This window comes from Rhopilema esculentum, chromosome 11 (assembly GCF_057945365.1).
Source record: "Rhopilema esculentum isolate cy_ngs chromosome 11, ASM5794536v1, whole genome shotgun sequence".
Taxonomy (NCBI): domain Eukaryota; kingdom Metazoa; phylum Cnidaria; class Scyphozoa; order Rhizostomeae; family Rhizostomatidae; genus Rhopilema; species Rhopilema esculentum.
Window position 1 is genome coordinate 5,916,218 of NC_142825.1, and position 17,898 is coordinate 5,934,115.

Sequence of the window (17,898 nt, forward strand, 5' to 3'; positions counted from 1 at the left end):
AAGAAATGTCACTTTTTTCCGCCGTACTGGTTATCCAATTTCTAGAATAGAGTTTCCCATTATTAGCTCCTTGTCGTGTTTTCAAGAAATCTTCTAGTTATCCTGTCAATGACATTGTCATAGGATTCCAAGAACAGAAAAATAATTTCTATTAAAATAGATAAATATCTGCAGATCTCTTTGACCTAACAGCTCCAGGGCTTGGCTTGGCACTGTATCAGGATTCATTGCCCAAGAGGTCCTCAGTAATCTGTGAAAGTTTTATGCTTTTATCACATTGTTATTTTGGTCGATAGCAGCTGGGCTACATGGGACACCTACCTTACTGCAATTCTACTCCTTAAAAATCGAGTGTTTTATTATAGAGAATGGGAAAGCAAGTTGCAACTTTCTGAGCTTCGTTGGAAAGAAGAAACTGAAAGAATTAAGGTAAAATGATGCTTTCCTGTGAATGTTTTATTTGTTTTTGGTTATCTGGTATTCTTCACATACGTCAGGCGGTTATAAAATGGCAATGAGTCGCTTGGTATGTTGCAATAAAATCGCTTGGCTTAATCAATAGCCTAAAATGTAGCTACGCCAGCCATTTAGTTTGCCTGTATTGTGCTGAGTAACATTTAGCTTTTGCTTGTAGCAATCCGGCTTGGTCTCGCATGTGAGCAACAGTTTCCCAAGCTTGGTCAATCTGAACGAAGACCCGATGCTAACAGAGATCCTCGTCTATGTTTTAAAAGATGGTATGTTTACCCTTTTCTAAAAGATTGTAAACAAATCGCTCCCAGTGAAAGGCAGAGGGGATGTTTTCGAGCTTCTTGTCTTTGACTTCTTAACTTCGCTTGGATGGGTATATCGAGAAGGAAGGGAATCACCCAAATACTTATAACTAACCCCTTGCCATAAGTTTGTTGATGTTTTACTCTTCTAAAATATAGATAGACAGCAGGGATGATCATTTTGTCTAAGTTATGTCTTTTCTCTGTCCCAGTAAATAACTCTTCTGCTTAGAAACTGCCTCCGTATCCAGTTGCAACCTAACGGTTGCTTGCTGACTCTTAGTTTTTTCGTACAACATTGCCATTCCAATCTGTTGGAAAATCATATCTTGCTTGCTTGCCCTGGAGTCAACAGATCAATTCTTTAGAAATTTGAATTAGAATATGACGTTTAATTCTTCAGAAGTTTCCTCAAAATTGCTTAGTTTCATGATGTTGATTTCAGGATATTGTACCATTCATTAGTTATCTCTGTAGTGAGACCGTTGTTTAACGTTAACACAATTCTTGGAGGATAGAAAGGCCTTGGTCAAATATTAAACATTTTGTCTTTAAATCAAGTTTTCAACCAAAATCTCTTGATAATAAATATTTATACAGGGTAAACCTTGTCAGTACATCATGTACTGTTATAAATAAGGGCCCTGTTAATGCTTCTCTTCCACCTGTTATTCTAACATGGATACAGTGAATGAAACTCTTATCAATCCGCTCACAATGAAACAGTTCTTATTCTTTTTGAGTAATTTGATATCTTAAAAATCTTCTGTTGTTTGGAGCGCTGAAAGCAAAGTTTCATAAGAGTTTACTTTTTACAGGCCAAACGACATTTGGGAATTCATCCTCGCAAGAAAGCTACGATATAAAGTTGAACGGTCCATTGGTTGCTGATTTTCATTGGTAAGATTGATCTGGTCGTATTTTCTTCCGTTGTCAATTGACTACTTTCTTTCATTCCATTTATACTTGTATTTAAAACGGTTGCCCCATCAGTCCAAAAGACTGTTTTTCAAGGGGCCGTATCAAATCTTTACAATATTTTAAAATAAAAGAATTCATTAAAATGACATCTATATTTACAGTTCAGAAAAGAAAAATAATATAGTTAGATTGACAAAGGCAAATTGCTCTACAGCCTACGCTTAAAGTTGCCAAGGGAGGTTGCCTGTTGGAAAAGTTAAGGCAATTCGGTCACGCTGGTTACGTAAATCTTTAAACTCAAACCTAAACTTTTAAGCTCCTAATCTCAAACCAAAATGAACGCTTCTAATCTGAATCTAGTTTTGGTTAACGGGAGAAGCTGCGGTATCATAATTATTTTTCTAAAATGGTTTTCGTTGTAGATAAATTAAATGGCTAACATTTTGAAATATATCTCAGCTTTCCATATTTTGGATTCTCCAAAATACAAAACTTCAGAACATCTAGATCTAAAGCTATAAAAGAGGAAATATATATACCTAGACGTGGATCGAAATAGGTCAACTAGAAACGCGAGGATATATTCCCCATTTCAATTAGCATCATAAAAGTTGATCTAGATATCAAAAAAGGCAGATACTTTGCATAATATGTCTGCAACGATTCAGTTAAATTGTAAAATTTTGACGCCTAGAAAGAAGCAATGGAACAAAAACGTTATTTTTTCTTTATCAATACTGATGCCTAAGCATAACTAATATAATCTGCAGACTCTCTAATCGCGTTTTGTTTATGTAAATCAGAAAATCAGATACAATAATCATCATATCAATATAGCGTGTAATGTGATCGTTTTATGGCATAGCTGTTATTCAATAATTGCCAAGTAAACATTATAACCTGTTTTTCTTTATTTATAGCTCCATTACCAATGAGAACAAACAAGTTAATATATCGCCTACAGGTAAGACTTTGCTATTAGATTTTTTAAGTAGCATTACTCTTAAACCCAACTGACTTAGATAAGGTCAGATAAGATCAGCAAAACTGGAAGTTTGCGAAATACAATGGAGTCATCATGTTACATTCTTTCCAGGGGAAGAGAGGCCAAGTATCCTGGGATGGGCGGGGGTCAAATGCCCCTAGCATCATCCTGTTGCAATTTTTGTGTTTCCTCGGATGAATCACATTTTATTCTTGTTAGTTTTCAAAGATTTGTCTAAACATATGTTTTGAGAATGGATTTCAATTCCGTTTCGACATTAAACCATGTTTGATGATGAGCAACTATTGCCACACTTGCTTCGATAAGCAATGCTTTTTCTAAAAACCGTATCATAGCAGGCCCAAAATGGACACTCTCTTTTGTCAGAATTGTAGATATATCAGCCCTATCTGCAAAACTAAGACCACGACGCCCCTGACACTTTCTCTCATTTTTTTAAAAGATTGAACCCACCCCTTAAAGCAGGATATCGGGAGGCCTAAGCGTAATGTTCTAGCCTCGTTTTAAGTTGGTAGGTGTAACATAGGCCTGCACTCGTTTGTGTGGCTCGGCCTTGATATACAACACTAAGAATTCAGTGGAGTTATTCAAATCTCATGGTTGTAGGCTAAATCTGTTCAGGTGCAGGGTGCAGAAAACATGGCAAGGACTGCAAGAAAGACAAATAAAAACAAGTGAAGTTAAGGCGGCAACCACTAACCTCGCCTTTTTTCCTTGTTTTTTGAGGAAGGTTTTAAGTCAATATGAAGAGTTCTGGAGTAAGGCTGGACCTATTTCTGAATCACGTTGAGCTGCTTTTAAAAAAGCTAAAGATTTTCAGTTTACATTACGTGCTGTGAAAATCTATCCTTATGATAAAAGACCCTTACTTTAATCAGTTGCTCAGTGTTAGTATCTTTACGTTATTTATTCGTTGGCCATTAAGGTAGATGCATTGAATACCCTTTGGTAGCTTATTCAGTCTCGTGTTTACGCCTTTGAATGTTTCTTGTTCAAAACAAAGCAGATGACTTTTACTAAAAGATTCATGTTTGATTTTTGTGTTGTATTCGCTATGGATGTTTTGATTTTAGGAGACGCTCCGGTCTATGTGAATGGAGAGCAAATTTCATCAAGTGCTACACTGAAACATGTAACTTTTTCCTCATAATCTTTTTCAAAATATACAAACTTTTTGAAATCATATAACAATGAAAGTACATTTTTACAACACCTTGATGTGCACCTACAACACAAGTACATTATTCTAAATGGCATCCTATTTAAGTATTCACAACTGATCTTACATTTTTGATCGATATCTACTAGATTGAGCAAAAATGCCTGGAAATGCTTCTCTGTAAGTTACGTCACATTTACGATGCATGGTACCAACATATACAAAATAATATTTTTGCAAAGATCTTGCAATTTATAGCTCCTGGTAGCTGTTTTATTATTCTTTTCAGTTGTCATAAAATTTGCTTTTTCTTCATACCCAACAATGCCTCTACCTTAATCCTTGCAGGGCGATCGTATTGTTATTGGAGGCTCCCACTTTTTCAGGTAAGCTAATTTTCCAATGTATTTGGTATTTCGTCTTGGCAGTGCTGAGAGAACCTGAAACTTAATTGAATTTTATAATTATTTTTCTTGACATACAATGCATTGCTTTTGACTTAGTTGAGATTTTATAGTTATTGATTGACTTTATAGTCATTTTTCATAATTGAAGCAAAACAAAGCACGAACCTCATCTCAAATGATTCTGTTTTTTATCCTCCGAACTTTTTCTCTTCTCTCTTTCCTCCATCGCGTTTTCAACTTTACCCCACTATTCCTGTCTGTTGTCGCACCGTTTGAAAGCACTGTGTTTTTTTAGAGAAATGTTTTTTCATCATAAATTTTCTATGTAAAGGTGTTAATGATATACACGAAAATTTAACTTAACTACAGTCAACGGAAAAGTCATTACAATTCCCTACGTTTTAATGATGTTTGGTTATTTTCAATAACAACAAAGCACTGTATGCCATTAACACAAAATGAGTCCACATAATAAAACCCGGTCGAGTCCTTCATTTGGTGGACATAAATGCAAACACAACTCTTGCTAATATCGTATAAGCAAGGAACACAGTCTGTTTCGATCTTCAATTTCCAGGTACCATTGGTCTTTCTTCGGTCGGAGTTTGTCGTCCGTTTTTAGAGGGAAGTCCAGGAAGCCAACCCCTCGATTAGGCTGCCAATTTACATCGACCCTTTTTCGGTGTTGACCAATTTTTGAACAACCTTACGTTCGTGTCCAGAAGGGCTAGGCCCGTTTGTGTTCAGACTTGGTTCATCCCTTCCTTGTTTGTGGCTCAACAACTCTGCGATCGAAGTTGTAGTAGTCATACTCATCGAAGTACTGCGTCATAGCTTGAAAGAATTCAGATGACTGCTATGAGTATATTCAACCTTTTGCAACTTGTTTTCTCCAACCCGAAGCGTGTTTGAGTTCATGTAGAACCCATATAGATCTGTTTGAGAACTCGAAGCACTGTGTTCATTTAGGCTACAGTTGCATGCACAAAAGGTTAACTCACTGATGAAATTTTGGCGTGAATCCAGCCGCTCTATCATTTAAGATCAAGCTGCATGCACATCCTCTGGTGGTTTTCTTCTTGCACAGACAACTATCCTTAAGTTATTTTGTCATACCACTTCTTGTGCATCTTTGAAAAGCTATTTTTCTCTTTAGAATAAAAACTTTTTGGTAGCTCTTCAAAATATCTTTAAAAATTCGCAACGAAAGACTGATGCACGTCTGCCTTGATTCTTGCAAAGCTCCGTGACTTTCTACTATGTTTCTTGCCTTTCTTGCATTCAGTGCTCTGTATTTGATTACTTTTATAACATTTCTTCGTTTTTTTTCTTCTCTGTGGTTCAGCTCTTTTTTCCCTGTCTCTATTCACTTCTTATCTTCCCCTTCTTTCTTTTTCTCAAGTCCTTTTCTATCTTTGTGAAAAACCTAGCCTTCCTGTGAACTCAGCATTGAATCAAGTAACACATATTTTAGTCGATTCTACCTCCTTAGGCATTCAAATAGTTTTATGGCTAAAAGCACAAGGCAATGCTACTGAACTGACCCAATTTATGAAAGAAATAACGTTTTTATCAATTTTTCATGTGTTCTGGTTTAAAAGTTATTGACATCATTTTTTCCTCAGATTTAATAACCCTAGTTTGGCGACAGACCCTCCGAAAAAATTGGCAAGAAAACCTTCGAAACGTGAACTGAGAAGAAAATGGGATGGATTAAAACTGAAAGATTTTGAATTTGCAAAAAGAGAGCTGACGCAGCAACAGAATGCAAGGTTTTATTCGGAGTTTAATTCTTTAAATACTTGCCTAGTTCAATTGCTCTTAAATCCCTTAAGTACATGGTTTGTTATCAAATATGTTATCAAAGACAACCTGAAGCCTTCGTAGTAAAATAAGATAGTTTGAGGCAGAAACATATTTTCAAACTGAAGGGGATATTCTAACCAGGCATATTTGCTACATATTTTTCAAGTTTGTGGTAATAGGTGGAAAAACCTACTTTTTTTGTTTTATCATGCACCAGGAGTATAATGGTTTGCCTTTTTACTTTCTTGTCTTCCTCTTCAAAATATTTATTCTTGTCTTTCTTTTCGATATATTTTGTATTGTACGATGACGTAAATAGCGAGCAAAAAGAATAAAGATATATACGATTCAATACGGTTATGTTTAAATTTCTATTTATCACCTATCCTTTCACTAAATATATTCTAACACGAGAAGTTTCAGCAGCTAGACAGTACTGCAATGTAGAAGGGGGGGGGGCGTTGGCATATTTAAGGCTACTGCCTAGACAAGAAAAATTTTATTCAGAAAAGATAGCCTTAATTGAATGACTACGTCCCAGAAATATACACAGCATTCAAACACATGCTAACAGCCTTTCTATTCCGTGTAAAAGCCCTATCAGGTATCATCTTCAAATAAGATCATTTCAATTTTGCAAGCGATACGTCGTTAAGCTTGCAGTTGTTTTGATGTTTGTGACTTCCCTTTTTTTGTATATTCCATTAAAACTTTAAAAATCTAACAATTTTGTTCCCGTGCTGTGCAAATTACGTTAGGCCGTTTCCGTGCTGATTATTTTCAGAAAACATTGCCATTATAAGTCGAGGCAGAGCAAAGCTAGATTTTTTTATTCATGGGTCTCCCTTTAATTTTTCCATTTTTACTGAATTTATCCCAATTGACATTCGCAAAAAAGGATATACAAATGTATGTTTTAAGGTATTGTAGGGATGTTTTGTCTTGCTTTTTTGTTTAATGATTCACAAAACACGGCCAAAAGTTTCTTCCGTAAATATTTTTTTATTGAATGTAATGTTCAATTTGATTTAAAATCATATAAATTATTATTGAAGGCTAGAGGCTGAGTTAGAAGAGTCTCAAGTTAAAGCACAGGAAGACCTGATCGATGTTATTGCGAGTGCGAAGGTGGGTATATCATTGTTATACTTTCTGGCTACATTCTATGCTAACAAATTTTCTTATATTAGAAATTACTGACTTTGGAGACTTAGAAAGTATTTGCAATTTTAATAAAATGATAAACACAAAAACAACCATTGGCGATAGTCATTTCAAAACAAGTTATCGTTTTATTGCCTGCATGAATATTTCTGGAATAGTTATTGTGCTATTGATATCAAACTACACTGACATGAATTGCAATAATTCATATGCAGAGACAAGCCCTCTACTTCTTTCTCTAAAATTCTTAAATTAGGAAAATGCAGAAAGACAGTTATCACTTCAAAGAGAGGCTTACAAAGATGAGATTGCAGATTTGCAGAACCGCCTTGTAAGTTCACAAATTTAGAATTTCTTTCTTCCGTAAGCCCGATTTTGAAGTATTTCTTCTATACACTCTACAGCACTTACATACCAGCCAACACAATTAGGTATAGCCAACACATGGCCTAGCCAATATTGTTGTGATTTTGTCCCGATCCCTTCGAGATAGTTGATTTTCAACTCTTATTGTCACAATTAGGGCTCAACTAGGAATAGTTTTGGATCTGTATAATATTTCGACTCCTTTACTAATCATTCTTGGTTGCCACTATAACAGTATGTTTTTCTCATTTCTTTGCTTTGGTTACCACTGTAACAGCATATTGTTCTTATTACCTTGCTTAGATTAAAAATTATTATATTTAAAAACTGTATTTATTGTATTTAGACTATTTTATTTAAAAACTGAAATCAATTTATCAAAAGCCATTTTGTTTCATTGTTTGTCTGATATACACGCCAGCCTTGTTGACAATCTTTGCTAGTAAGAACCTTTTATGACTACCAACTGCCTTCGAAAACCAATCGCAACTTTTAGCATCGTATCCATCTACCCCCCCCCCCCTCCCCCACTCTCTATTTTCAACTGTGTTAGTTATTCTAGGGTAAGGTTTGCCTCCATGGAGAATTCTACGTTGTGAATGTGTGGTTTAGCTTTAGGGATCGTCCACAATTACGTAATAAGTCCTAATTTTTCTTTTCATAAACACACTCTAACTCATTTAGTAGAGCAATGGTGTATTGCTGCCCCACCGGCGAAGATGCAGTATACATGAATTGGCTGAGACGGTACAAAGAATAGAAAAAGTGCATAATGTATTTGAAAACTGTTTATATATACTGCCTTGTTTTCATTCCCAGGAAGAGGCTGAGTGTAAGAGAAGAATCGCAGAGAAAGATCGACATCTTGCTGAAGATCAAATACTTCAACTCAAGTCCCATAAGCAGGTTGGTCTTGCATTGCATCAACATTACTTTCCTTTGATAGAGTAGGTGTCGTGGTATTGTAAGTTTTGACGTGTGTTTGTGTATATTCGACATATTAAAGGAGGGTTTTGGACAGGGCATGAAGAAAAATGACCGTGACCGTACAAAACTCATGCATAAATTTCTTGCAAGAATGGAAAGATAAGAGAAGAATGGTCAGGTTCCAATAACAGTAGCGATATATAACCAGTTTCGTAAGGCATTTGTGCGAATTAAGCAGTTTCACTATCACTCAAAATCATTTTCTGCATTGATGACTGAAATTTATTCTTTTATTCTGGAATGCCTACATTGATTTGGAAAGGGGGCTTAGCTAGGCAGATCAAAATAGGTTGGCTGTATTGGGGGCAGGCATTCAAACGAGGGGCAAATCACTGCTTAAAATCACGTACGCTCTCAAGAATAATCACACTTTAATCACAAATTAATCACATTAATAAAAAAACAAGTTAATCACAAAAATTACTTAAAACAAATATTAGAATCCTTGCCCACTTTTATCCAGATATGTTATTGAAAAATTCATTTTTAAAATTTCCCATTCACACTTTTCCAATCTTTTCATGAACACGTTGGAAAATCAGCAAACATACGCGCGAGAACAACAAGCTTTTATAAGTACCCTGCAATGGAGCAAAATTGAAGGCCTCGTTATGATGCCGGGGTCACTGAAACAACCATTGCTGTTTTTGTTGCCTAAATGCCACTGAAGTTGATCTGACCAAAACCACGTCTGATAGCAGTCATTTTTCACCCATTGCTACAGGGGCGGATCCAGACAGTTCCGGATTTCGCAGTTGCAACTGTTACATGTATGAGAAGTGATTTGTCAGATACTTGTAATTTTCACAGATAAAGTTTGATAATCAAGTTCCGTATTTCTGGAACTTGCAATTTTTTATATCAGTATAAGTTTCAGGAATGACAGTTTAATTTCCCAATAGCGACATCACTTGCGAGGGCAGAGAACAGAGCACATGCATTTGTCTTAATGTCTTTCATTCCAGGCCATTTGGATCCATGTTGATAATGATATTGTTCAAGAAAGATAGCTCTTTTGATGCATATTCAAATTCTTATGACAAAAGTAACAGCCCACAGAACAGAAAACATGCATTTGTCTTAATGTCTTTTACAAGGTGTTCAACAACTGTTCGCTTGTTTTTTCATTCCGGGCTATTTGGATCCATGTTGCTAATGCTATTGTTCAGGAAAGATGGTTTTTTTGATGCAAATTCAAATTCTTATGACGAAAGTTGACGGCCCACAGAAAAGAGCACATGCATTTGTCTTAATGTCTTTCGCAAGGTGTTCATCAGCTGTTCACTGTTTTTCATTCCAGGCAATTTGCTTCCATGTTGCTAATGCTAATGTTCAGGAAAGATAGCTCTTTTGATGCAAATTCAAATTGTTATGACGAAAGTTGACGGCCCACAGAAGAGAGCACATGCATTTGTCTTAATGTCTCATTCAATTGATAAACAACTTTTCTCTGTTTTTCACTTCAGGCTACTGTCACCCTTCATCCATGATGTAGGAAACCTATAAAATTGATTTAGTATTTTGCTTCTGCTGCTGTTCAGAAAAAATATCTCTGTTTTTAGTTGTTAGTGTTATTTAACTTTTGTACCTTTTTCGTTTGCAAATCTGCAACGGTCAAATTTTTTTCTGGATCCACCCCTGTGCTGAACTGCTAACTTTTTTAAATTTCATCTAGTATGTTGCAAAATCGTTGACGACGTTTATTGAGCATGAAATTAATCGAAAGCATTTTTGAATCTATGATTCAGTTTCTAAAGAATAGAAAAATTAATAAAAAAATTAATCGCTTTTATCACTAAAGATCAAATTAATCACACACAAAATTGATTTAATGCTTTTATTTGCTTGTTAAAGATGTTAACAGGAGCCAAGTATTTAGCCATCATATTGAATGATGTAGGCAATTTTTTGTCCTTGTTGTCATTAGTGTTTAAAGACTGGTTTCATTGCTGTTCCATAACTTTTTATCTCACAGGCGTTGGAAGAAGAAGTTCAAAACAGCAGAAGAAGACTGCATGAGGAAGCCCTAACTGCGAAACAGGTCTGTCTCACTTTCCCAACATTTTTTTAATTTTGAAAGTTTAGTTTAGATGTTGATTACAGCATTTCTGGAGACCGTCCGGACTACACTGCTTAACAACCTTCATTTCCTCGAGAGCTCCTTCGTAAGGCAGGCATGAAATCTCATAGATACACGTTCTTATTACAAGCCAGTTTCATGTGTCTGCCGCTCAGCGCAAGTGCCCAGATCAGATGCACACATCTTTCCATCCCCCCCCCCCCCTTCTCAAGCTGCATTGTGAGCTATGTAAGATACCAGCCTGGCCCAGTATTGCCGCTTACATTTTAATTTAGACATGATGCATTAAGACGTCATTTCTTCTTAATTTATACATAATTGTATTTAAATGATCCTTATTACACTGTAATGAATGATCCTTTTTTGCAGAAAATGCTCGTCATTCACACCGAGTCTTAACCCTCCTAACTTCACAAGTAAAGACGTAAAAATTCTTTAATGAAAAAGCACCGCAAATTTAGATTTGTACAAGGTTTTGATGAAGGTGATCTCCTTGTAGGCTTTTGAGGAGACACGTGCTAATCAGCTAACAATCATTGCGGAACTTGAAAAGGAGAAGAAAAGAATCGAGGACGATGTTCACAATTTGAAGAGCAAAAAGGTATGAAGCTGTGTTAGCATACCTTTTTATGGCTTGTGCAAAGTTGTCCGCTTTTAGTTAAACCGCGGCGTCAAGAAAGTCCAGAATTTGGCAATAAAGAATTTTCCGAAATTTCATCATCCACTACTTCATCCATTTGCACATTGCGTTACAAAAGTCAAACCCCCGAACCCCCCCTCATAAAACAATTTTTAGTGTATGATCTCTTGTTTTAAACATTTTACTTTCCACACCATTTAACACAAAATTTCAAGAAACTCAGTGAATAGCAGTTTCAAAAACAGAAAATTTCGTGTATGTTTTCATTTTATCTTTCAATCGTTTCTTAATTTAGTTCCAACGAAATTTGGTTAGAAACGAGATTAGAACGGCGTTGACTACATGTCACAAAGGTAGGTCAAACTCAAGTCTTTTGTCTTACCAATGTCGTTACAATGTCTGTTTCTAACAACCAGTAATTCTCTGGTCGTTAAGGCTTTCATTGTAGGAATGTTTGATTGGCATAAATCATAGTATATGCATAAATTTAGTACTTTCCAGCGAACCAATGGGGTCAATTGATTATATGTTTTCTGAATAGCGCGATTATTTTCCAATTCCAAGGGTATGTTCTTTTAAATATTTTACTTTTTAAACGGGCGCATTATTTAAGCAGAGTCCACTGAAGTGTCTTCTTCACAGACAAGGTGAGAAAGAGAACAAAACTTGCGCGTTTGACTTCAATTTTTTGCTAGCAGTTACTTTTGTAGAGTAACGAAAATTGAAAATGACGAGCCGTTGATGCATGCACGTTATCTAGCATTTGAGGGTGTTCATCCTGATTCTTTGCAATATTTGTTTGAACCAAAAACTCGTAACCAAAATACTATATTGTCATTGGATAATCCCCTTGATCGTTAAGTCAATATAAATTGCATTCTTTTATCGCGGCACCCACAGCCCAATTTTGCTTTATTACGCCCACATAGACTTGTCCAATGAGAAAATATTAGAAATCTGTAGTTTATGATTTGACACACCAGTGCGCGTAGCTCTTTCCAACAGTTTTTGAGACTTTATAAAGAGAGTTTTCAATAAAGCCATCAACTTTGCCATCAATTTACTGTCTCTTCGATTTCAGTGAAGGCCTCAAAAGGCTTTTCGAATCCAGTGTTTTCAAGAATTGTCAATTGTGCGCAGCAATTTCTGTGTTTCTTTCTGATATTTTCAAATCCCATAATTATTTACTGAATCCTGCCTCTTATTTACTGAATCCTGCCTTTTCCTCGCTTAAGTCCACGGTATCACATCTTTCCAGTAAAAGCTTCAAAAGCCGCCAAAAGAGCCCTTCACTTGCGTCGAGTAAGCGTGACAACAAATGTCAAATGTTTTGGCGCTAAAAATGTTTGTGTTGAGGCTTGGGTTCAATAGGTATGCTGGAAAATCATAATTTACATTCTGATGTGTGCTTGGCGAAGAAAGCTGTTGCGAAAGAAACACCGCTGTTTAATTTCATAATTTGCTGTTAGATGTTATGCTTTTTTGTTTTTGTTCTGTTATTCTGGCTCTGTTATTCTGGCCTATGCTTCATTCGTACGCTAGTTCACAAATCTTCACTTGTTTAATCATATTCTGTGCAGAACACAGCTAACAAGAGAGGCCATTTGCAATACGCTGTTAAGCTTAAATTCTCATAATGTCACAGCATCATGCTGTTTCTATCCACCTAAACTGTTCAATTGCAACAAACATGTATACTGCTAGCCTGCGTCACAGACCGAAAACTTCCGTGAACTTCAATATTATACTGCAATATTATTAAAAGATGTCAGTGGACAGAATTGTGCGAAATTATCCTCTCTAGACTAAAGGTAATTATCTTGAAACCTCTAAGTAAATTATATATCCCATGTCCATTACTTATTATTAGACGTGCAAAAATTGTACGAATTACCAAGCAACAAAATTAAAAAACTCTGAAAATAACAAATAGCTACAGTTGCTATGACGCGCATTTTCGCTTAGCTAGTGCCCAGTCTTCTATACTTTCTTGCTCTAAATAGTCTAAATCTTTGAGCATTAGCTGTAAAATTACCTTGGTTATGGCAAGAGAAAGCAATTCGAACCTCAACTTTACAAAGGAATGCTTTATTGATTTGATTTGATAAGATGCCAATGTTTACTAGGGTTCTCTTCATCATAAGATTTATGACTTGCCATTAAACAGACAACAGTATTGGCAGCATTTCACTGAAACTGTATTATCGTGCTGCATTTATAGAATTGAGTGAAGATCATTGAAAATGAATTCTGTGAAATTTGAAAAGCTTTTGTATCAGTCTCTAAGGCCCCCTTTCCCGTTCCAGGTAGCCTCTGTCTATACACCAAATATTCAACTTTTCAATTTTGGCCCCCATTTGTATTTAGTAAAAGATTGTCAATAACAAACTACCCTCAGAAATCCAAAAACATTTGTTCATGATAAATGGTAGTCTAATTCACTTACAATGAGCGGTAGATTCTGATTTGTTCAAAAAGATTTTTGATTTACGTTTCTATTGTATACATCCTACTGATTTATTCTAGTGCACGTTGCTTGTTAACCGGTAGCGTGTTCAATGGAAAATTTAATATTGTATTGCAATATTAATGGATTCGACCTGGACTGAAAAGAGCACTGACAATAACATGAATTGTCATAGTCTTTTTTATGAAAGAAAGCTTTCCAAGCTATTGGGAATGTGATAGTAGAGCCACAAGCAAAAGGAATTATTGTCCTTCTCTTCAATGCGTATTTGATGTTTTCAACAATGAAACATGCCACATAGTGGGTGGATAAGCAGAAGAATTGTTCAAAAGTTTGATACGCTGAACAACATTTGACATTGACCTAAACCACATCTTAGTTCTCTTTTTGACAGAAGTACTCTTGTCAAGATCCCTTTTTTTATCATTGGCCATAAAAGGAGAACGCCAGGTCATTAAAAGTTGAATTTCACAGTCTAAAGGCAGTTTAATATGATGAAAACATGTAATATGGAACCAAATCATATCTTCCCCCTGAGTTTTATTTTAGACTGGAGTACTCTGGTTCATAACGCCAGGTCATGAAAGTAGAAAATATCATTCGGAGGAACCCCGGTTAAAGCTGTTAAATGTTGCTTTGTAGCAAAAAATGAGGCTTGAATATAGGGTCATATGTCAATGTGTATGAATTGGTAGTGAACTAATACAAACTTGAATTAACTGACTTGAAACTTTAATTATTATTGATATTAGTTGGAGATGGGAAGAAAGATTTATTAAAGATTGCCCTTCTGCTCAGAGAAGCAAACAAAATAAGTGAAAAACTCCAGAAAGACATTGTAAGTTTTAATGAGATTCATTCAGTCAATTGCTTTATTCCATATCCCAAGCATTTATTCATTTGCCTTTGTTAATTCCACACAATAGTATTTCACCTAACGTTTCCTTTGATTAATAGATTTTGAGTTAACCTTTTTTACACATACCATTAAAATGGAGAACGTGATTGAGACTTGGAGGAGTTTTTAAGTTCGGCACTTCACACCTTTACTCTGAAAAATCCACTTTTGCTCTATGTCTTGTAAAAGAAAAGTTTTAATGTTAGTCTATTGTTATTTTACCATGTGCGTTCCTGCTCAACGCTTTTATTTACATGCTTCATCACAAGATTTTGAGACTCCAACGAGAGCTTTTATAACAGCTTATCCTTCTTTTAGCATGTTTGATCAATTTCTTCCACCTTTTTAGCAGTGGTCATGTCTATGTACAAGTCAGTTTCAAATGACTTTATCAACCCCTGTTGATTTGTATCCAATAGAATTGTTGTTCTTTCTTCTTTGTAGACTTTCAGTAGGGACGATATTTTGGAGGGTGACAAGGTAAGAAATGGTCAAATATGAATCTTTGTTGTTTCAGCCCATTTTTTCTGGTGCTTGTTGTACTGGGGCATGTTTTCCCTGGCTACAGAAGAACGTTGGAGCGAACAATTATTTGGCGGTACAAAACTTAAAGTGGCCTTAAAATGGCTCTTTGCCAGACGAGTCGCTTAAGTTTTGTGTGACATTGTTTACTTTTTCAATACCATTTGGAAAATTAGAATGTTGGCTTTTTTAATAAATCAATTGTTTTGATACTTGTTGTTTTTCAAATTTATCAACCTCAAATCAGGCTCCTCTAGTCTCAAACCTGGGTACACGACTTCTTCCTAGAGGATTAAGAAGTACGCGATTATTAATTGGCTTTTAAACTTTTGCAATATTAATAAAAGATGTCAGTGGACAGGATTGTGCGAAATTATCCTTGGTAAAACTTGGTGATACAAAAAATTGCTTTAGCCTTGGTGAAACTTGGGAGCTAATGAAACAACAAAGAGACCTGGGCATTTTGGCACACTTTTTCTTAGATTTTGGCACAAGCTTATCAAAGAATTGGAAGGTGAAAAGGAAGAACTTTCCAAATAGACTATCTATTGGGAATCGAGGTTAACTTTCAGCTGTGTCTTGACTTGATCCAACGTCAGCACAGCAATGTCCTGGGAATCAATTTGTCTTTAATGAAGTATATACGATATTCTGTAGCCAATGATTTGACCTGAAAGTTATGACCTAACTTGCAGATTGGTACTTTGTCGTATTTTTGTACAACTAAACTGGAATTCAAGTACCATATGTTTTCTCCCATCATAATTACCGTTTGTGCATTGTGGTTCCCTTAATTTTCAGGTTGAGATAAGAATACGACTGAATGACACAAAGCATGGTCGAACAACGCTCTGGTCTTTAGACAAATTTGATTTTATGGTTGGCAAGATGAGAGATTTGTATCAGGTATTGAATCTATCACTACAAATACTAACTGCTGAATAATACCAAATAAAGCTGAACAAAATTTGCTTGTCTACCATGAGACGAAGGGGAGCACGTGAAGGAATTTCGTGATTAGAAGCTTTTGGCATGTTCACAAGTGTTCTCGTCCTTATTCAGCTTTTGAACAACCTGCAATTTCTCTTTTTAGGCAAATGGGGTATTAGAAGAAGGTGAAGACGACCCATTTTACGATTCTTTAGATGAGTGGCTGGACGATTTTACTTTAGACTCTCCAACTACACCTCAACCAAAGTGAGTTTAGACATTCAAAAAGCGGTACAAATGCGGAAAGTTATTATAAAAACATTGCAAAAAGGCATACTGGCCACTTTTGAATGATCAACAAGGTGGATTATTTTTAAAATAAAGATTTTTAAATGTTTTCCTAAGCATGTAACCGAGCGAGCACCCAAATTTCTCCTAAAGTTACATTAAGCTTTAAGTCAATGAAACCAAACCAAGACGATCTATAGACAATGACAAAACTACAATGCGTAAACATTCCCTTATTCTTTTTGTTTATCCTTGCGCAAGCAGTTCTTAGCAATAAACACGATGCTATAAATATTTCGGTGCTATTTATGTTGCCCGAGGTTTCAACATCAGAAATGCACACAGCATGCCGGTCTTGCATTTCTAGTAAAACAATGAATGAGAGACAGCTTTAAGCGAAATTTGTGTTCTGCTAATGAAATAATCAGGCAATATTTTGTTGACCGTATGACTAAAATCACATCACTGCTCCAATATTCGAAAAGCACCTGCCATTACTACGCTTTTTGAGTGGGTAATATACTTCGACAAATAGAAGATTTGAGATAATGAGATTAAAACACGTGAACATTTGATCATTCAATTTGAATATATTATTTGCAAGCCGCATACAAACATATACATTTCTGTGCAAAACATATACCAATCCAAAGCAAACATTTAGACTTGTAATGAATCACTGACTATAATACAAATGTACAATAAATTCTTTGAATTCCCTGAAATATTTAAAAGTTTACATATATTTTTTGCTTATTACTGATGTTCAATAACCTGTTCCCACATAACAAAACAAAATTTAGAAAACTAGTGTGTTAAAATCTGTACATTTCAGTTTAAACAGCACAAGATTATCCATTGGAAGGAGAGTGTCCCTGAACCATTCATTGCATCTGCTGACTAACCTCAATGCGTCATTATCTGAGGTAACTTTTCTTCTCCCATTTCCATTCTTTTATGTGATGTTCCAATACTTGCAAAAAAACCTTTACACACAGATTGTTTGTCTTTTCAGGGTTTATTGGTATAAATATTTTCACCCATTTTGAAATTTTATAGTTTTCTAACTTCCTCCTGCATATGTCATACGTAGGGTGCAAAAGAGAAGGGACATGTGGGGCAGCCACCTCTGTTGCAATTTTAAAGGCAGGACAAGGGACATAACCAATTTCATTAAATTTTCTCTTACATCAGAATTTAATATCATCAATGTAATTTACATGGCTTTCTAATTGTACTGCCTTTTTAGTATTTTTTCCTAATGTTTTGATGACAACATTGCTCAAAATGCATAGACCATTTCAACTTGGTTGTTCAGGTGTTCATAGTTGTGAAAAACAGATGATACATGATGCAAGCAAAAGCTTTTGTTGACAATAATCGAAAAATAAATTCTGAATGCTACACTCTTCTGATTTCAGTTATCAAAGAGAAGACAATCTTCTATTAGTGGATCCACATTTCAAGGTTTGCAATATTTGTAG

General features: G+C 35.5%; 1 protein-coding gene across 1 annotated transcript in view; it reads left to right on the forward strand.

The window, feature by feature from the left end:
* Positions 1-17,898, forward strand: part of LOC135693960 (kinesin-like protein KIF14) — a 67,767-nt gene that overhangs the window by 18,523 nt on the left and 31,346 nt on the right. The window contains exons 14-32 of the mRNA XM_065212558.2: positions 366-429; positions 635-737; positions 1,592-1,673; positions 2,615-2,658; positions 3,774-3,832; positions 4,208-4,245; positions 5,892-6,038; positions 7,128-7,200; positions 7,493-7,567; positions 8,422-8,508; positions 10,565-10,630; positions 11,169-11,270; positions 11,605-11,662; positions 14,529-14,614; positions 15,119-15,154; positions 15,998-16,102; positions 16,290-16,393; positions 17,250-17,340; positions 17,836-17,881. Coding sequence (XP_065068630.2) covers positions 366-429; positions 635-737; positions 1,592-1,673; positions 2,615-2,658; positions 3,774-3,832; positions 4,208-4,245; positions 5,892-6,038; positions 7,128-7,200; positions 7,493-7,567; positions 8,422-8,508; positions 10,565-10,630; positions 11,169-11,270; positions 11,605-11,662; positions 14,529-14,614; positions 15,119-15,154; positions 15,998-16,102; positions 16,290-16,393; positions 17,250-17,340; positions 17,836-17,881 — 1,466 coding nt within the window. The remainder of the gene's footprint in view (positions 1-365; positions 430-634; positions 738-1,591; positions 1,674-2,614; positions 2,659-3,773; positions 3,833-4,207; positions 4,246-5,891; positions 6,039-7,127; positions 7,201-7,492; positions 7,568-8,421; positions 8,509-10,564; positions 10,631-11,168; positions 11,271-11,604; positions 11,663-14,528; positions 14,615-15,118; positions 15,155-15,997; positions 16,103-16,289; positions 16,394-17,249; positions 17,341-17,835; positions 17,882-17,898) is intronic.